General features: G+C 20.6%; 4 protein-coding genes across 4 annotated transcripts; 1 reads left to right on the plus strand and 3 right to left on the minus strand.

Moving 5' to 3' along the window:
• Window positions 1-711: 711 nt before the first annotated feature.
• Window positions 712-9,888, minus strand: PY17X_1136800 (conserved Plasmodium protein, unknown function; the record flags this gene model as incomplete). Its single annotated transcript, XM_722254.2, has 1 exon — window positions 712-9,888. The coding sequence occupies one exon, from the start codon at window positions 9,886-9,888 to the stop codon at window positions 712-714; it is 9,177 nt and encodes a 3,058-aa protein (XP_727347.2).
• Window positions 9,889-11,515: 1,627 nt separating this feature from the next.
• Window positions 11,516-13,648, minus strand: PY17X_1136900 (Riboflavin kinase/FAD synthetase; the record flags this gene model as incomplete). Its single annotated transcript, XM_725537.1, has 1 exon — window positions 11,516-13,648. One exon carries the CDS (start codon window positions 13,646-13,648, stop codon window positions 11,516-11,518), a length of 2,133 nt encoding a protein of 710 aa, XP_730630.1.
• Window positions 13,649-14,396: 748 nt separating this feature from the next.
• PY17X_1137000 (high mobility group protein B4, putative) lies at window positions 14,397-16,686 on the minus strand (the record flags this gene model as incomplete). Its single annotated transcript, XM_022956582.1, has 11 exons — window positions 14,397-14,566; window positions 14,872-14,937; window positions 15,047-15,091; window positions 15,180-15,267; window positions 15,420-15,458; window positions 15,571-15,646; window positions 15,804-15,838; window positions 15,938-15,997; window positions 16,096-16,164; window positions 16,329-16,431; window positions 16,679-16,686. The coding sequence occupies 11 exons, from the start codon at window positions 16,684-16,686 to the stop codon at window positions 14,397-14,399; spliced, it is 759 nt and encodes a 252-aa protein (XP_022812463.1).
• Window positions 16,687-17,486: 800 nt separating this feature from the next.
• Window positions 17,487-20,564, plus strand: PY17X_1137100 (mitotic control protein Dis3; the record flags this gene model as incomplete). Its single annotated transcript, XM_722248.2, has 1 exon — window positions 17,487-20,564. One exon carries the CDS (start codon window positions 17,487-17,489, stop codon window positions 20,562-20,564), a length of 3,078 nt encoding a protein of 1,025 aa, XP_727341.2.
• Window positions 20,565-21,199: the final 635 nt, after the last annotated feature.

The raw sequence follows: 21,199 nt of genomic DNA on the forward strand, positions 1-21,199 counted from the left end.
TAGGAAAGGGTAAATATAAAGATTGAACAGGTAATGTAATTGTGATATTATTATTTTGTTATCTTTTATTATTATTATTTTTTTTTTTTCTGATCATAAAAATATATACATTATAAGCATATTATATAAATATAGAAAATCATGCTATTTCAATATTTTTTTCCAAAAAAAATGATGAAAGATTTTAAAAGCATATCACTATCATTATATAATATTCAAAATTTATATTCCATTGTTTACACAAAAAAAATATTTTCACATTCCAGATTTGAAATAAAATAAATCATTATATTCCTACTATTGTTGTTATTAATAATATTACTATTTTGATATTTTTTTTTATGATAGTTTTTCAAAAAGTTTAAAATAATAGATCAAAATGACCAAAATTGAAAAAGCTATATAAATAATACAAATTACAAAATTTAAAAATAAGTTAAAGTATAAATGAATGAGCAAACAAATACATTAATACTGTTTTCTATAAAAATATAAAATTAAATTAAAACAAAAATTGGTATTAAAAAATAATAATTTTTTGTGTAAAATTTAAAATATGAAAAAAAGAAAAAAAAAGAAAAGAAAAGTGGGAGCATATAATTTGTGAAAGAATATTATTTGTCATTTAAAACATATGCAATATATAAATAGATAACTGAATAAGGAGTTTTGTTCTTACAACTATTTTCACATTAATTTGTTTTATTTTATTTATGATGTATATTTTGATATCGAACTAAACCATTGCTTAGCTACATATTCAATTTCATCATCAGGATGATCATTTAGTTCTGAAAATATTTGATATAAATCTTTTAGGGAGAATAACAATTCTTTATATCCAATAGTTTCATAAATATGTTTTAAAGCTAATAAAATAGATATGGTAATATTATAACTAGTATTATTATTATCATTTTTAAGTGATAATCTCATTGTCATAATTTGTATTTTTTCTGTATCATTTAAATATAGTGAATAGAATTCTAATAATATTAATTTGAGTATATCAAATAATAAAATAGTGATTTGTTCAATGGTATAATTTTCACTATTTCTAATTACATCTTCATTAACACTATTATTAAAATCGCTATTCATATGTATTCTTGGTAAATATGCAAAGAAATCAAAAAAACTTATAACTTGATCAAAACATGATTGAAAAAATATAGGGGTAAATTTTTTTTGATTTTTTTTTTCATTTATTAATATTTCATATAAACATAATAATGTACAATATCCAAGATCAAACCAAAACCACGTCGTTTTTAATTTACCTTCTCTTTTTTTTTTCTTTTCATCTTTCAAATTTAAATCGCTATTTATTTGGCTTTCAATATCATTATTGGCTTCATCTTCTTCAATCATATTATTAGCATTTACATCAAAATTTTCTGTATTTGCCTTATTCACATTTTTAAGCTGGTTTTGACAGAATTCTAGTGTCGACTTAATATTATTAAGTAAATCAAATAAGTATTTATTTTTTTCTTTTAATATTGCACCAAAATTTTGATATAATCTATAAAAATAGATAAAATATATTCTTCTTTCAAATACACTTTTATAAGCAGGTAATATATTTAAATACTTTGATTCAAATTGTTTATCTTCAAAACATGAAATAAGTTTATCAAATAAATTTTCTAAAGATGTTAATTTCATTTTGGTTGATGTATATAATAATGCTGTAACTATATTATGTTCTTCTATTCTGAGATCTACAAATAATTTATTTTTTGTTTGGATATTAGTTTCAAATGTGTTATAATTATAACAACATAATTCCATAATATTAATAGATGTTATTTTATTTTTCTTTTTATTATATAGTTTGGTAATATATTTATTACAATTATTTATATATGTTTTAATTAAAGAAAATAAAAGAGATAGACCTAAAGTATTAATTATTTTTATATTATCATTCAACACACTTTGAAATATAATAAGATTCTGATAAAAAAATAAAGAATTGTTCAACACAACTGATCCATTATAATTATATATTTCATTATCATTGTTAAATATAGGATAATATTTTTTATAGTATTTAATTAAATATTTTAAACAAATTTTTAAATTATTATTTGAAAATATAAAAAATATATGATATATATTTAAATTTTTTAAAGGATTTGAAATAGCTTTAATAATATGTTTAATCTTTTTATCTTTTTCTAAATTATAGAAATTATTTTTAAGAATATTTTTCTCATCTACAAGTATATTCTTTTTATTAGTGAGGATAAATATTTTGAATAATTCAATCATTTGTTTTTTTGTAAATATAGGGAAATTTAATAATAAAGAACAAATACATTTTAAAATATTATTTAGATAGCAATCATCTAAATAAAATATATTTTTTAAATCGTTCCAATTATCTCTAAAATATATTATTTCATTTTCTTCTTCATTTTTAAAAAAGTTCAAGTTGGTATATTTATTCTTGTCTTTTTCTTTTTCATTATTTTCTGTTATTTTACATTTTTCGAAACTAAAATCAGAATCGATTGAATCAGCATTTGATAAATCTGAGCAACCATCATCGATATCTATAGTGTCATTATTTACGATTTCATCATTTATATTATTTTGCATATTTTCTTCAATACCCATTGGTTCATTTAATATATATATTTGATGTTGTCCCTTTTTGTATTGCTTGCATATTTCATATATTATGTCAATTTCTGAATAAATATTCTTAACTTTTTTTATTTTTTTTTCTAAATTGTTTTGATCAATTTGTCCAGTTTCATTTTCTGTTGTTATATTTTCAGTGCTTGTTTGGTGATCCTGATTAATAGTAGTATTATCAATATGTTTATATTTGCCGATTCTTTTTGTAATTTCTTGATTTCGAACATTTTTATAATGATAAAAAATATTTTTTAAAATTTCATTTATCTTTGATATAATTATAATTCTCATTGAATTGTTTAGATTTATTTTGAAAATTGATGTCCTAAATATTTGAAGCATATATATTTCATTCAAACGAGAAACGAGTTGGTCTTGATTTTCTATTTTTTGGATATTTTTTGATTTTGGTGTTTTACAAAAAATTAATATAACTATATCAAATATATATTTTGCATCAGTTTGGTTGTCTAATTTTCCATTAATAAATGCAACAATTTCTTTGAATAAACTTGGGTATTTTGAATAATTTAAATATAATAATTTATTTATTATAAAAGAATAAAAATTCGAAAGACTATCTCTTATTACATTTTCCAAAGGATTTTCATTTCCTTCAATTATTTGTATTATTTCGCTAAATGTGTCATAATAAGAATAATTTTCATTTATTATATCATAACTATTTTTACATTTTTCTGGGTTTGATAAATTTTCTTTATATTTCAAATATTTTTTATATCCTTCATTAAATGCCATATATGATTTTAAATTATTTAAACATGATAAAAATTTATGTAAAAATATATTTTCAAAATGATCTCCCTTTCCATTTTTGAGGTCAGTCTGTAAAATTGTATCTTCTACAACTGTTGAATCATTCAAACTTCTTTTTATATTATTATTATTATTATTATTATATAAAACATTTGTTGGCATTTTAAAATTGTTAATAATAAAGGAAAATATAAAAGTATCTGTATTTTTAAAATTAAATTTTTTAAACAATATGTTCAGTTTTCTATGAATTATTTTATCTCTAGCAAAACAACTGGCAAGAATAAAATTTTTAAAAGTTGAAAAGTACACAAAATATGATATTGATTTTATAGGTCCATTATTTAGAGTATTAATAATTGAAATTAGAGATATTATTTTTAGGCATAAATTTTGAATGTTTTTAACTTTTTTTAAATAAGGCTTTATATATTTTAATTTTGATTCAACATATTCTGGATATCTAAATTTTTTATTGTTATCATTTTCGTCAACTTTATTGTTTTGGCTACCTATTATAATATTATCATTTACAGATTCACAATTGTTTTTATTGTTAGATTGTAATTGGGGAGCTATAGATTCATTTTTTTTATTTGTTTCTTCTTTCAACTTGTGAGATAAATCTTCCTTTTCATATTCTTGAGGACACAAATATAGTGAAAGAAATAAAAGCAAATTGGTATTTATATAATAATCTATATCACTATTATGATAAATATTAAAAATATCCATAATATAATTTTTACAAGAATGTATTTTTTCGAGCTTTATTTTTATAATTAAATTAATAAAACAAATAGATATAATATAAGAACAATAGTTTTTATTAAAAAGGAAAATTAGATTATTTACTAAAGCATTGAAATTATTTATATCTATATCATTCACAAATAGTTTATTTATAGTAGCACATATGAAAGCGATAGTATGCAAATCATAGTACTTTTTAATATTATTTTTTTTTTCATTTTGCACAAACATTTCAAAATTATAACATTTTTTATAATAATAATAATTCGATTTATTTGAATCATCATTTAAATTTGTGTCAATTTCGCCTTCTTGTTCATTATTTATATCTATAGAATCTTCTTTTTCTAATTTTCTCTTTTTTTTTGTAACATTTAAATTTTCATTATTGTCTATAACATCACAGTTAATACTTGATCTTTTTTTTGTAAATAAGAAACTATCATTATTTTGCATGTCTTTATTATTTGGTAATTCCATTTCATCAGAAAGTGAACCATATTTTTGATAAAATACAAAAAGCAATATTTTTTTTTTTATAAGTTTATCCAAAACAATTGCCATTGGCGTCAAATGATAAGATATATTTTCATAAAAAAAAAATATATTTTTTGAAAAAAATAAATTAACATTTGATAAAAAGCTATTTTTAGATAAAGAAAAATTCTCTATAACTAATTCATCGATGTTGTACATAAGTTCAGAAATATTTGTTACATATTTTATTAGTTTTAAAAATACATTATCATTAATTTCAAAATTGTTAACAATATTTTTAAATATTTTTATGTGTCTATTAATAAATTCAGTGTATATATTGCAATTTTCTACATTATCACTTTGATTTTTTTCTGTACAATAATTTTCATATTCTGAAGTATACTCAGATAATGCATTTAAAATTTTTATGATATTTACATTTTTTGTCTTAAACTTTTTCTTTTTAATCATATATCGTTCTATAAAAATTAACAATTTGTTTTTTTCTTTGACATTTTTCAAATTTTTACACATTAATAATATAGAATTATAATCTTTTGTCTTTTTATTTGATAACAATTTTTTAAATAACATTATATTAGCTATTTCTAATCTTTGTAATTGTGAGCGTATATGTTTTTTAAATAATATACTAGTAGAAATGTTTTTAATATTTAACATTTGAACTACAAATTTAGAATCATTTCCATTTGTTATTATATTAATAATTAGTTCACAAATTTCTCTTATTTCTTTTTCTTTATCAAAATAACAATCTTCAAATAAGTTTTTATAATATTTATAAAATCCTTCTAATTTTCCAAAAAACTTTTCCTCTGATTCTTCAATATTTTTTTCATTTAAAAATGATTCATAATTAATTTTTTTTATTTTTGTAAATGTTAATTTGTTTTTTCCGTTTTCTAACCCCTTTATATTTATGCTCTTTAACAACTTTTCATTAACACATTTATTATTATCATCTATTTGTTCATAATTTATCTCTTCATTAATATTATTAGAATTAGTTTTATTTTCATTTCCTGTTTTGCTACTCCATCCATTTTCTAACGCGTTTACATAAAAATCTACTAGATTCAAAAGTAAATGTATAACATTAGATTCAATTTCATAATCAAAATCTCTCATAAGAATATATTTATATATCTTCATAATTTTGTAAGGATATTTGTCTTTTTGCATTATTTTTCTTAAAAACATTCGTAATAAATCAATTTTTAAAAATTCTTGAGAAATTGAAAGCATGTGCGTGCACTTGCTTAATTTTGATATTGATAAATCAAAAAAGTATTTATTCAAATAAGAAAAAACAAATATATAGTATTTTACAATTTCATAAATCATTTCGCTTTTATATATGCCATTCATTCTAATTATTAAAAAGGATAAATTAATTATATTTGGTTTAAATTTTGTAATTGAATATTTATTTTTTCCTATTTCTATCATTTCATTTTCGTCAGCATCATTTTCGTCAGCATCATTTTCGTCCACATTTTTTGAAATATCCTCGCTATTATTACAATTTTCTGTTCTTTGATTCATCATTGCATCTCTTTCAACGTTTAAATTGTCTTTACTTGTTATATTATCTATTAGGTTTCCACTATTTTGGGAATTATTTTTATTAGCCAAAATATCCACAAATCTATTGATATCTTCTGATTCAAAATTAGGCTCTTCAATGCTTTTTATTAATTTAAAAATGCTAGCTCTTTCTTTGTAGTCACTTTGGAATAATTTGACAGCAATTTCATATTTTATTAAAAAATTTTGTTTATTAAATAAAAGCTTCGTCGGTTCAGGTATTAATGTATTTACATACATAATACTATTATTTATGCATAAAGACATAATTGACAGTATAAAATATTTATAGGAAGATATAACATTTTTTTTATTATATTCTTTGCGTGATTTTATAATTACCCTTTTGATTATATAATCAAGTATACTTTTATTTGGTATATACTTTTTTAAGCGATCAATACTATATATATAAAATAAATAATTCAAAGTATTATATACAAACGTAATTACATTAATATTATTATAAAATAAGTTTATATATTTACAGTATAAGGTAATTGTTAAGGAATGATCTATTCCTATAAATTTTAATATTAATTTTTCAAAAATAGGTACTAAATTATTATATTTAATATGGAATTTTGAGTTCATTTTGTTTCCTTTATCATCTTTGGAATTCTTTGAAGATATAATTTTTATTATATAAAATAATATTTTTAATAAAACGGGTTTGTTTGTTTTTTTTTTACAGAGTATGTATTCTGTTTTATTTTGGTTATTATTAAAAGAGGTTTCAATCAAACCATTTTCTAATTCTACTTTATCCCCACAATGTGTTTCTTCTCTGTTATTTATTTCAGGGTTAATTTGTTTATCACCTGTTTCTTGTATTTCGTATAAATTATTTATGATTTCGTTGGAAGAGAGAATTTCTATAATCCGATTAAAAAATATATCATAAAGATAAATACTATATTTGATTAAAATTTTAATATTATCGAATCGAGATTGTTTGATTTCATTAATAAAAAATTCATTCAATCCTATGTTATCTATATTTTTTATTTTACATAAAAGTAAAAAAAACTGTTTATATAATTTAAATTGCTTTGGGGTAATATATCCTTTTAAAGAGTTATATGTGGGATATGATTTTAGATTCATTATATAATCATTTATCATTAAAAAAAAGATGAAGTTTTTGGCTACAAAATTTTTAAAAAATTTATCTTGTGTTAATTTTTGTTTATTTTTAATTTCCATTTTTGTTAGTTTGATTAAAAATAATATAATATAGAATTCCCAAAAAAGCGAAACTCGACGTTTATCTATTTCACGAAGACTCGATTGTATCAATTCATTAAATGTTTTAAATAATGGCTTATAAAGACATTTTTTGGAAGGGAAAAAATATATTAATTGTTTTTGATATTTTTCTATATAATCTATGAATAAGACTTTGTTAATTTTCAATAAATGAATTATTTTGGTATACAAAAGTAGAGTGTATTCTTTCGATTTTGTAAGCTCAGTTCCTTTTTTTATGAGTTCCATAGGAATTGATTCTTTAGAAAATATTTTATTAACTTGTTCTGAAAAATCGTTATTTTGAACTGCTGGTGACGATATTGTCTCATGTGTATTTTCATTTTTTGAGTTTTTTTTTATTTTCCTTTTTGGGTATATAGTTTTGTTTCCATCGTCTAATATATTTATATTTTTTTTCTTATAATCATACATAAATTTTATACTTTTAACTGCATTTTCTACTATTTCGATAATAGTATCTTCTTGGTCGCTACCTGAGTCTGGGTCGACAAAATTAATAATTTTCATATTATTATTAGAAGCATTCATTAAATATAATAGCTTTTCTTCTATTTTATTATACATACTGAATAAGATAACTTTATTTTTAAAAAGCTCATAATTATCTTTTATAAAATAATTAACAATTTTATAATAATGTGTATTTTTAATCATTGGGTTATTATAACCAAAATTAATTTTTTTTATTAAACGCCCTATGACTCCATCATTGGAGGCACACTTTTCAAGCTCATGTTCAGTTAATGTTGTATCTATTCCTTCTGTTTTTTTTATCAAGAATATATAATAAGATATTAAATTTATAATAAATAGAATATTAAATATGTAGTTTTTCTGATTATTTGTAAGGATAAAGTTACATATGTTTTCAATTTTATCAATATCTAATTTTAACGAATAATAGTTTACTAGAATAATTTTCATAAGGTTGTCACTTAATTCATATGTATTATCTAACTGATAAAACAATAAAAGAAATTTTAATAAAAGTTCATCTTCTTTTATTATTAATTTTATTTTATTATTATGAAAAATATTTTTCTTATTTTCTTTAACAAAAATTAATATATTACTAATAGCATCATTTCCTGTAAAATTATTATTTAATATTTTTTGCTCTGTTTGTCCTATATAATTACTAAAACATATTTTATTATCATTTTTATATATTATATTTAATATAATAATTAATATTTTGATAAAATATGAGCAATCTGAATAATCTTCTATTATTTTTATATGTGTTGATAAAAAATTTATGTCTAAAAAATTAAATATTTTTTTTTTTATAAATTCAAAATTTATATCTTTTTTGCATTTTCCAATGGCATATTCAAAATGTTTTAAAAACTCTTCCAAAAATTTGCAACAATAATGAATCTGTATAATATTTGAGTTCTTTTTTTCAACAAAATTATTTCTATCAATGTAATTAACTTCATTTTCCGATTGAACTATGTTATGATCCGTTTCCTTTTTTTCCGCCTCATTTAATTCAATAAATGCCTTTTGACATGATGTTAATAATATAAGAACGGCATTGCAATAAAATTCGATAATTTGAACTGGTACATCAATATAACTGTTAATCAAATTGCTTGTTAATGAAATAAAAAGGTCAATACATGGAATAGATATTTCAGTTTCAATATTCGATAAAAATTCTTTCCCAAAATCACTGTATATAATATCTATAATATACTCAAATAATATTTTATATAAAGGTATATGTTTTTTTACATATTGGACAAGAACATATTCATCTATGGGTTTTATTTCATTATTCTTATAATTATTCAAGAAGAAAAAAGGAGAATTATTTTCTATATATATAATTTCTAATATATTTTTAAACTCTGGTGATGATATTTTAGGAAAGATGCATAATAAAATATCATGAGCATATTTGACATTAATTTCATATTTATATATTAAAAATTCTAATAATATTTTGACTTCTTTCCTATTCGAATATAAAGAACACAATTTTAAAAAATTTTTTATTTTTTTTAAAATTATATTTTCTTCATCTTCCGTTAAAAATTCACGATGTTTTAAATATATTTCTTTTTGTTCTTCTCCATTTTCTTCATTATCGCGAAAAAAATATACAGAATCACTTTCTTCTAAATAAAATAATTGATTAAATGTATTAAAACTATTGTTTATTAATGATAAATTATGTAAACATTGATTTATGGATTCTATATGTAAAGGTGAAACGACAAGAGTTTTATATACGTTCCTGAATAGTTTGTACTTATTTCTTGTTAATTTATCAATATTTTTATCTTCAAACACCTGCACCTTCTTTTGTAGGCGAAGCTCGTTTAGCTGTTTTCCCAACATGATGTATTTTATCCGTATCTATATCTCTCTAAATATTTTATAATAAATAAGCATATAGATGTGTGTGAATAATTTAGTGGCTTGTATATTGATTATTAAACCCCATAATTTGGTTTAATAGTTATATAGAATTATTTTGTACAAATTTTAAAAAAATAAAAAATTATAATAAAATAAATCCACATTGACTCATTATGAATTACGATAGGTATTCTTCCTACCACCACATTCTTATTTTGATAACATGTTAATAAAGTGAAATATTTTTTTTTGTTGCAAAATTTTTGTTCTAGATTTTTTTATAATTTTTGTAATTTTCTATACAATCGTTTATTTATACTTTTTATTACTAATTATATGTATACATATTTACATATATTGAGTTGAGGCGCAAATAATTGGTAACAATTGAAACTGCCAAAATTAATAGCATTTATAAGAATAAAAATATACATATAATAAAAATGAATAAAATTAATAAAATTAATTATTAACAAAACTATTGAAATACAAATAAAATGAGGAAAAAAATATACATATATTATATAAAATAATTCACTAGCAGTTAAAATTAATATTATTATTATATATGTATATAACAGCAGAATGTTATACAAAATGCTTGGAAAAAATATAAATAAATTTATAAATTTTAATATAAAGAATAATATATACATAAATAATGAATATATAAATTACGATAATGTCGTAAAAATTATTAATCTGTATAATCGCCTTTTAATTTACATAAAACATATACTATGTACAATTTTCAAACAACGGTATTTTTAAATTTATAAATATTTTTTTTGAACAGAAAATATAATATGCCCACTTCAGTTGGATGCAAAAAATGAAAAAATATTTAATCGTACTTAATTTTTATTTATTTATATATATTATATATATATATTATATATTTTTTTTTTTTATAATTAAAAAAATAAAAAGTATACTTTTATATTTATTATATCATACATAGCAATATTCTTACATAAAAGATTTTTTTGTGGTGAAAGAATAGTAAATATTATTTGATTGCCTTTTTAATCACTATTGATATTTTGCATATGTTTTTAAATAAGGGGTATTAAAATGCTACAGGTGAATAATTAAAAAGATGGAAATATCAATTCATCATTTATTTATTTATTGTGTTTTCTTCACACAATTATAGCCACATTATATAAAATGCTATTATATGTAATTACATATATTATACATATACATTGGAAAAATATTAATAAAAATGTTAAAGAAATTAATATTATTATTGAAAAGTTATATAAATAATATTTTTTTAAATTTGTATTTAAAAGACCATGACGTAATAACCAACTTATGTAAAACTAAAAATTATGATAAGAAATTATCGAAAAAATATATATAGTTCAAAAATTATACAATAATAAAGGTTATATATACACCAAAATTAATTATGTCTATGTTATATATGCATAACTTCTAACAAAATAATTTTGTAAATTTGAATCATGGTTCATATAAAACAAATCATCATGAATCGATGGGAATTCAAAAAAAAAGTGAAAATATTTATATATAGAAATTAAAGATACGTACATGAAAGGGGGGGGCGGATTGTAGTGAATTATGTTCATTAATTTTTTTATATGTGTTTACAAGAACTAAGATAATTTTTACATTTTTTAAAATATTGATCATGACTAATTTGATTTAGAGCAATTCTAGCTAATTCACAGTCAAATTGTATTGCATGTATAAGATGTGATAATTCATAGAAATTACTTTCACTCCTAAGTATTCCAACAATTATTAGCTCTATATTTTCATCGTAAAATAAATTATTTGTTTTATAATATAAAAAGGCTTCTATAGTTATATGCTTATTTTGAAAATAAGGATTATATCCTATAGATACAACAGTTTTATATATTTTGTGTTTTAGCTTTGATATACCAAAATAAATTCCAGGCATTATATCGGCTTCTGTTAAATTCGCATTAAAAATATTTGCTGTGGGAATATTTAAATATTTGCTACCTCTTCCAAAACCTTTTACAACTTTTCCATATATATATATGTATTTATTAAATATATAAAATATTCTCCATGAATATATATCTTCTGTTAAATTACAATTTCGTGATAATGGATAAACAACATCATTCGATTTATTGAGAGATTCCTTTTCGATGTTATTAGAAGAATGTTCATGTAGTTTATTATCATTACAATTGGTATCTTCATTTTCAATTTTATTGTCATAGTTATATATTTTGATATTTTCATAATCAATATCATCACAATTAGTTGATATAGAATTTTTATTTTTCTTTCCTGTTACTATTTTAAAATACCCATTCCTTTTCATATGTGTTATAAAACATGATCTATTACTAAATACTAAAAAAAATTTACAAGCTTCATATTTTCTAAGCCCATCAAATGAATCTATTATTGTATAGTTACCTTTTAAAAGTTTTGAAATTTTAAAATATTTAAATAAAAAATTTGTTAAATTTTTATTTGAACTATAAAATATAAAATAAAATTTTTGTTTTTTTAAAATTTTCAAAAAATTATAAGCACCTATGTGTAATTTTGACAATATTATTATTCTATATAATTTTTCTATATATTTAATGGTCTTTTTTTCGTAATTCTTTTTTTTTTTACTTATTTCATTTATAATATACTTTAAGTTAAAAAATTCACTAAAATCTTTTAAATCGAACTTTATTTTGTTATAATTTATTAAAAATTTATTACAATTTTCTGAATCATAGACAATTCCCGATTTTGTATTTTTTAAGCATGATTTATTTGATTGTGAATTGTCAGAATTTATATCACCAATTTCATCTGAGTAAATATCTGGTATATCCTCATCGTTTGTATTTGAAATATCTACATTATCATTGTGTGTAAAACTTATAGAGTCAGTACCAATATCTGTGTCTCTTTTTTTATGCATATTTTTCCCTTTTACATTATTATTAGTTGTTGGAGATATATCCCCATTTTTGTCTGCATTGTAATTATTTGTTTCCATGTTTTCTGATGAAGAATTATTATTATTTATATGGCAATAATTTTTAATTTTTAACAACCCTATTTTTGAAACCAAAACATTGTCAATATTGTCGTAATCTTTATCTATAATTAGATTATGCATTAAACTACTTGCCATATGGGTGTTACTATTTTGATTGCTTTCGATACTTATACTAGTTTCATCGTCATTTTCATTTTCATTTTCATTTTCGTGGGCTTTGGTAACCTTTTCTGTGTCATTATCTAATTTTGACTTTAAGTTGGATGTATTTTCCAAGAGGCTATTTTTTTTTTGCACATTTTTATTTATTGCATTCGATGATTCTACTTGATTTGTTTCGCTAACTATTCCTATATTGGCTTGTTCAATTTTATTATCACTGAAATTTTTACTATTGCTTTTGTTATTTTCCACGTTTGTCTTACATGAAGAGGATGCTACCCTTTCATTATTAATTAAATAATGATATTTATTAATAACATCATATAAAAAATCGAATAAATTTAAATTATTTTCGATATTTATTAAAAATATTTTTAACATAAATAAGCAAATAATAATTTTTTTTTTATCAACATTTTGATCATTTATATTTTCCCTTTTACTTCTAAGTATATTGTTGCATATATTTTGTATATATGTGGTTATAGTACTTTTGTAATTTATAATGTAGTAATCTGCATCTATAACTGCTATATTATTTTTATCTTCATTGTGTTCCATTTTTTATACTAATAAAGCAATTTTTGATTAATTAAAATAAAAAAATCGAATACCTTAATATGCCTATAATTAGTGAATGAAATACATACTTCTCATTGTTTAACGCTTTAAAAAAATGGGAAATATATAATTGTAATAATGTATTTTTATTTTTTAATTTTAAATAAACTGTTGTGGAAAATGGCTATCAAATTAAAAACACGATGTTGTATTTATGTATATATATATGTTTTTTATTTTTCTGATTTTTTAATATAATTAGAGTGATTATTAGAAAATAAAATAGCTCTCTGTATAGATGAGAAGGAATAACGTGTATCCTTATAGAATGTTCATATATGTATATACATATATATGTGTTTATATATGCATACATATTTGTGGTAAATCACCCTTTTAAGAATAGGTGTATTATTACAAATTTAAAAGCCTTTTGAGGGTTTATCAAAATTGTGCAATTATGTACAGTATATATATAGAAGAAAATATATTAGCAAAGTAAACAAAAAATGTGTAGTTTTTTTGAATAGTAAAATGATATTGAATACATAAAAAATAATAGTTTTAAAATAATTTCATTGGGACAATAAAAATAAATTTACATTTTAACAGCATATTATCGTAAATACTTTTATCTTATTTATTTTTATTGTGGTATTATATATTTTACATAGATGGGTACATACATATATGTATTATGCACAGTTGTTTATAAAAAAAATGGGATAAAGTAAAAACACAAATTCTGTTATTTTTTTTTAAAAAATGTAGTAATGTCAGCATATATATTTTGATTTGCCAATGCCTTTTTATTAGTCTTTGTATTGTTAGCTCGCTTTTTCATCTTTATCATATTCTTTTCCTCGATGTCGTAGTTATATTCCTTTTTATCTTCTTCACATAAATCAAATATGGATTCTTAAAAAAATAAATAACAAATAAATAATAAGTAAATAATAAATGAAACAAAAAGGGGGAAAAAATAAAAACAATAATATTTTTTTTATGAATGCATATTTTTATAATATTAGTGAGATGAAATGTCTTCATTCAAATAATTCGATCATTTAAACATATTTTCCACAACCAAAACAGGGATAATAAAATAATGTATATTAGTCCCACATACACACCGATTTATTTTTTTTTTAAATTATTTAACAACATTATTTATGAATATAAAAATATTAATATGTAACTACTATGTGTTATGAAAATATTACCATGATTATCTTCGTCTTCGATAAATGATAAAGTAGTTCGGGGTTCGGTTAACAGATATAAACAATCTATTCATATTTGGACAGTAATAATATGTGAAATTAAAAAAATATTTTAGCTTGCTAGAATGTGCATAATATATATTATATAACCATTTAAAATATTATTTTTAATTACCTTCAAGAAATTTGTATTTTATTCCTTCCCTTTGTATACAAGATACTAAAAAGTTAGTAATTTATTTTTGATGTATATATGAACACATGTAGCTATATATGCATATACTTGTGTATTGTTTTAATTTTCTAACCTATATCTTTGGTGGTTAAATACTGAGACATTTGTTTTTCGTTTTTATATTCAATCGTTTTGGTAACCAATTCAATTAAAAACATCGCCTTTAACAATTAAAAAATGTTAAAAAGGAAAAAATTAAATGATTATATGCATGAAAAAGGAAATATATTTAGATATACATTTTTATATAGTAAAACTATATATTATATGGATATGGTCTTGTGTTATTTTTATTATAAAAATTATATCTAACCACTGCCTTTTGGAAAATATTCATAGCTTCACTGTTGACCTAACAAAAAAGTAAAGGAATAATAAAAAAACATGTTAAGTTAAAACGAAAACATATATAAATGTTACATTGTTAACAAAAATAGAAAAGTTTGATATGTGAATATTTTTACTTTCTTAACATTCTTGTTTAAATTCATAATTTTATGAATTTTTAATGTTGGAAATTTAGCTGTAATATTTGTAATGCTATAAAAAAAATAAAAATAAAATGTGTAACCACATATGTAAACACATGGAGAAATATGTTTAATCAATTTTAAAACGATTTTTTTTTGTGTTATTGGGAAATTGCTAATTAAAATAATAAAAAATAATTAAAAGAAACTTGTTTTTTATTTCGAACTTATTTCCAGGGCCATCTTTATACGTAGATTTTTGCTGAACATTTGAAAACAAAAAAAAAAATTAACATAATGTAAATATGTCTATGACATGTAAATATTATTAACTTAGTAATTCGTTTTTCATTTTATTTACCCATTCGATCAATTCTTCATTATATTTTAATTTTAAAAGTTGTGCTTGCTCTTCGTATACCTAGTAAAAAATAAATTAATTTGGATAATTGAATAAAAGTGTATAAACTATTGCCTCTTTTTTTATTTCTTTAACTTGTTTAAACACATAATTTTCACCTTCCTTTCATCGTCAGACAAGTTTTTCCATTTATTACTCAACTCTTTCTGAATATCTGTTATTCTAATCTATATAAAAATAAAAAAAATGTAAAATCCTCAAATTTGAATACTTTCGATTTTTGTGTAAAAAATTAATTTAATATTGTATAGTTTTACAGTGGGATATTAATGTAAAATAATTTTGCATTTCACAATTGGTTTATTATTGTTATGTTTATTTTTATCATTACTGTTGTATTGCTATCCAAGTTTTGCGATAAATATTGTTTTACATTTTCCCTTTCATAATTACAAAAAATTAAATAGGACGATAAAGGCGCTTTGGGCTTTTTTCTATACAGTGAAAGAAAGACGATAAAAAAAAACAAAAGAAATTATTACATAAAAATGAAATTAAAAAAATAAGTAAGCCTTTCCATTATTAAAATGAGACAATTTTTTATTTAAATGAATAAATTATGTTTTTAATATGCACAACTGTTACTAAGAACAGTATATAATTAATATTTCATTATTCTTTAATTTTTTCGAACACATTTTTGCGTTATTTATTTTATTCTTTCTATTCTTAATTTTTCACCTGTCCATTTTTATTATATGGCTATTACATTTACTTATATTATTATTATTAATTTTTTTTTTTTTTATTATTTCAAGAATATATAGGAAATATTGTTTTAAAATAGGAATTTAAATAAGTTCATTTATGATACTTAAAATTGTGTAAACAAAAAAATATTATTTCAAAGAATTTATTTTGACTTAAAAAAAAGAGAAAAAAAAAAAGTATATGCATAAGCCCGATAATTTTATGTGCATAAAAAAAAGCGAATAAAATATGAATTATTTTCAACAGTTTTGTTTTTTCCTTGTTATTTTAATACATATTTTATATATAATATATTAATGTTAATTTTATTTATTTTTCTCTTTCTTAAAAAAAAAAAAAAAAATATTATTATTTTATTGCTTAAAAAACGCATAGTGATAGTATTAAAGAAGTTTTTGGTATAGACTTGCGGAATTTGGTATTTTGGATGAATTCTATTAGTTCATTAACAGTATAGAAATTGTTTGAAAAACATCATAAAATTATTAAATATAATACATACATATATATATAGCATATATTCATTATAGTATGTACATTATTACATTTGAAATAACAATAAAATGAAATTTCCCTATATTGAGGTTAATTGGGTTTATTGAATTTTTATAATGTTATGTGAAAATTTTCTTTTTTCATTCTGTTAAATAAATTCATTTGTTTTTTGCAACCTTTTTCGAAAAGTATATTTATTTTTCCAGTGAAAAAAAAAGGTAACAATTTTCATTTTTTAAACTTATTGTATTAAACGATTATAGTTGCGAATGAGAAAAGAAACATGCAAACGTTTAAATTTTTGCGAAAAAAAAATGATCAACGTGTTCAGAAATGTTTTTATAAATGTAATGCGAACAATAGGATTACAAAAGTAGTGAGAGAGATTTATTTAAGGAATGATGTAAGTTGTAGTATAGAAAAATGCAAAGTTTGTGAAAACAAAAAGAAAAAGTTGTTAGATGGAGATAGGAATATCTTAATATTAGATACAGATACAATAATTAAATATATTGATTTTTTATACGAGTGTAATATAGATAATATATTAATCCCATTAACTATTTATGAACACATAAGAACATTTAATAAAATATTATATAAAAAGTTACATGAATTATGTTATGAAATTGATGAAAGTATACCTAATAGTAGTAAAAGATATAGTGTTTTTGTAAACAAATATTGTAAGTTTACATATGTTCATGATAATATAAAATATGATTTAAAAGAGTTACAAGAAATTATAAAAATCGTTATATGGTTCAAGCATCACAATCCTAATTTAAATGTAACAGTTATTACTAGTAATGATTTATTAACAAACGATTGTGTTAACAATGGTATACCTTGTTTTTCATTACTAGATTATGTCAATCAATTTTTAAAAAAAAAAACAAAAAATGGATTAAATAATTATGGTTACAATGATAATATGCTTAGTATAGAAACTATTAAAATGTATTTTGAAGATAATATGATTACCGAAAATGACGAAGATAAAAATGTTGAAAACCGAAACGAAGGTAATGATAATTCTCATTTGAACGATTTGGACACGACGCAAAATGATTTAGAAAATCTTAAATATAAAAAAAAAATTTATCAACCACATTTAGACAAAAAACAAATAATCCAAGGATTGAGAAATAATCAATTTTTTAAAGGAGTTTTTCAAGTTATTTGTGTAAATAAAATGGCAATAGTAAAAATTAACGACTATGAAGATGTTATAATAAAGGGTTATAAAAATATGAACAGAGCAATACATAATGATATCGTTGCTGTAGAAATATTTTCTCAATTTAATGATCCATCATATGACGACTCAGATTATTTTGAGGAACTTATCGATCCAGATGAAAAAGAAGAAGAAGAAGAAGAAGAAGAAGAGGGTGGAGAAGATGAAGGAGAGGAAGGAGAAAGGGCAAATGATGGTGAAGAAAAAAAAACAAACAATATGAATAAAACAGCTTGCATTTCTAAATCTGAAAATAAACAAAGTATAAAAACAGAGGAAGGGAACGAATTTATTGAGTGTAAAAAATTGTATGGTAAAGTTATTGGAATTATTAGTAGATCCCGAAAAGAATATGGTGGAGTTATTAAAAGCTGTGATAATGATAAAAATAACAAATATATAGAAAAATTATTATTTTTTAAGGCTTTTAATAGTAAAATACCACATATAATAATAAAAAGTAATATGGAAGAAGAATTAAGTAATAAACGAGTAATTGTAACAATAGATAAATGGGATTTTAATTCAAAATATCCATTGGGAAGATGTTTAAGTGTATTAGGTGTTTGTGATGATATTGAAGCAGAAACCAAATTAATTTATAATGAATATAATATATCAACAAAAGAATTTAGTGAAAGCGCGTACTTATGTTTGCCACCTTCAGATTGGGTTATACCTGAAGAGGAGTTTTCTAAAAGAATTGATTTTCGAAATATTTTAACTTTTAGTATTGATCCTCCTGGATGCCAAGATATAGATGATGCATTATCTGTTGAAATATTAGAAGAAGAAAATATTATAAAAGTAGGAGTACATATAGCAGATGTATCTTATTTTGTTAAACAGAATAGTGCCCTTGATTTAGAAGCATCAAAAAGATGCACTACAGTTTATTTGACAAATCAAAGAGTTGATATGCTTCCAAAATTATTAACAACAGATTTATGTTCATTAGTTGAAAAGCAAGACAGATTAACATACAGTTGTATATTTACATTTAATACGAATTATGATATATTAGATATTAATATAGCTAAATGCATTATTAATAGTGATAGATCATTTACATATGAACAAGCTCAAAATATTATTGACGATTCTAATGATACATCTTCTATTGCAATTTCATTGAGATTACTAAATAACATTGCAAAGGATTTAAAAAAAAAATGGTTAAATGATGGTGCATTAGAATTAAAAGGAAATTCAGAAGTTGTATTTGAATTTGAACAAAAAGATTTTACAAAAACTAAAAATTTAAAACCTTATATCACATATGAAACAAACCGTTTAATAGAAGCATTTATGTTATTAGCTAATCGATCAGTAGCTAGAATTATTTTCCAAAATTTCAAAGCGGCATGTATATTAAGAAGACATCCCCCACCTAAATATGATACATTAAAAGAATTAGATGAATATTTACAATCTATTAAGGTTTATGATTTTAAATTTAATACATCAAAAGAATTATCTTATTCAATTAATAATATTAATTTAAAAAATGATAAAATACTATCGAATATTTTAAAAACATTAGTTACAAAATGTATGAATGAAGCAATTTTTATATCTGGATATAATGTACACAATAATGATATGTTAAGGCATTATGGTCTGGCAGCTGATATATATACATTTTTTACTTCGCCAATTAGACGATATGCTGATATAATGGTGCATAGGATATTAAATCATATATATGGAATAGAAAAGCTTCACAATAAATATTTAGATATTGTTTATTTAAATAAGCAAGTCACTTTATTAAATGAAAAGTATAGAAATGCTAGATTTGCTTCAAGAGCTTCTGTTAATTTTTTTTCTTATCTTTATATTAAAAAAATAGGAAACCAAATTACACAAGCTGTAATAACTAGCTTAAAAAAAAATGGAATACAAATATATGTGTTAGCATATGGTATTGAAGGAATATGTTATCTAAAAAAAAAAGATGGATTTATATTTGATGAAAAAAAAAAATCATTTATTAAACTTAATGAAAACCAAAAGGAATGTTTTCAATTAAATTTTTATGACAATGTGGAGGTCCATATGCAAGTTGACACTCGAGATATTAAATGCCAAAATCATTTTATTTTTATTAGAAAACTATGAAAACAAAGTTTGGAATACATCAATGCAATATCTTCCACCGAATGTTGTTTTTTCATGGGTATGTTATATGTATATATTCTATTACTATGCTTTCCAGCATATTTGTTTTTTTGAGATAAACGATGTGTTATAAATATTATTTAAAAAAAATAATAATTTGCGTATATATTTTCCATATATACATATTGTAGCATGCATATATGCTTATTTATTTTTTGTTAATCATGTTTATTTTTATTATCTTTAAAATGTTGTATTGTGTTTAACTATGAAAAAATATATTATTACAAGGATGTAATAAACAAAAAAATGTATTAATTTAAATTGCATATTTTGCATACTTGTATATAATATGCGAATATTTCCAATAAACTGATATGGAATAAATTATTTAAATTATACTAAAAACATATGGAAAAAGAAGGAATGAAAAGAAAAAACTTTATATAAATTTTGTATATCCACATTTGTAATTAAAATTTTAAAGAGATTTTAAAAAATACTTTTCCAATAATTCACAATGATCAATTAAAAAAATTTGTAAAAAAGGGTAAACCAAATAAATTCATAAATTGTATATATAATTGGAAAAAAAGGAAATACCTAAATATTGTCCATAAAAAAGAAAATAATAT

The sequence above is a fragment of the Plasmodium yoelii genome, assembly GCF_900002385.2.
Source record: "Plasmodium yoelii strain 17X genome assembly, chromosome: 11".
Lineage (NCBI taxonomy): Eukaryota > Apicomplexa > Aconoidasida > Haemosporida > Plasmodiidae > Plasmodium > Plasmodium yoelii.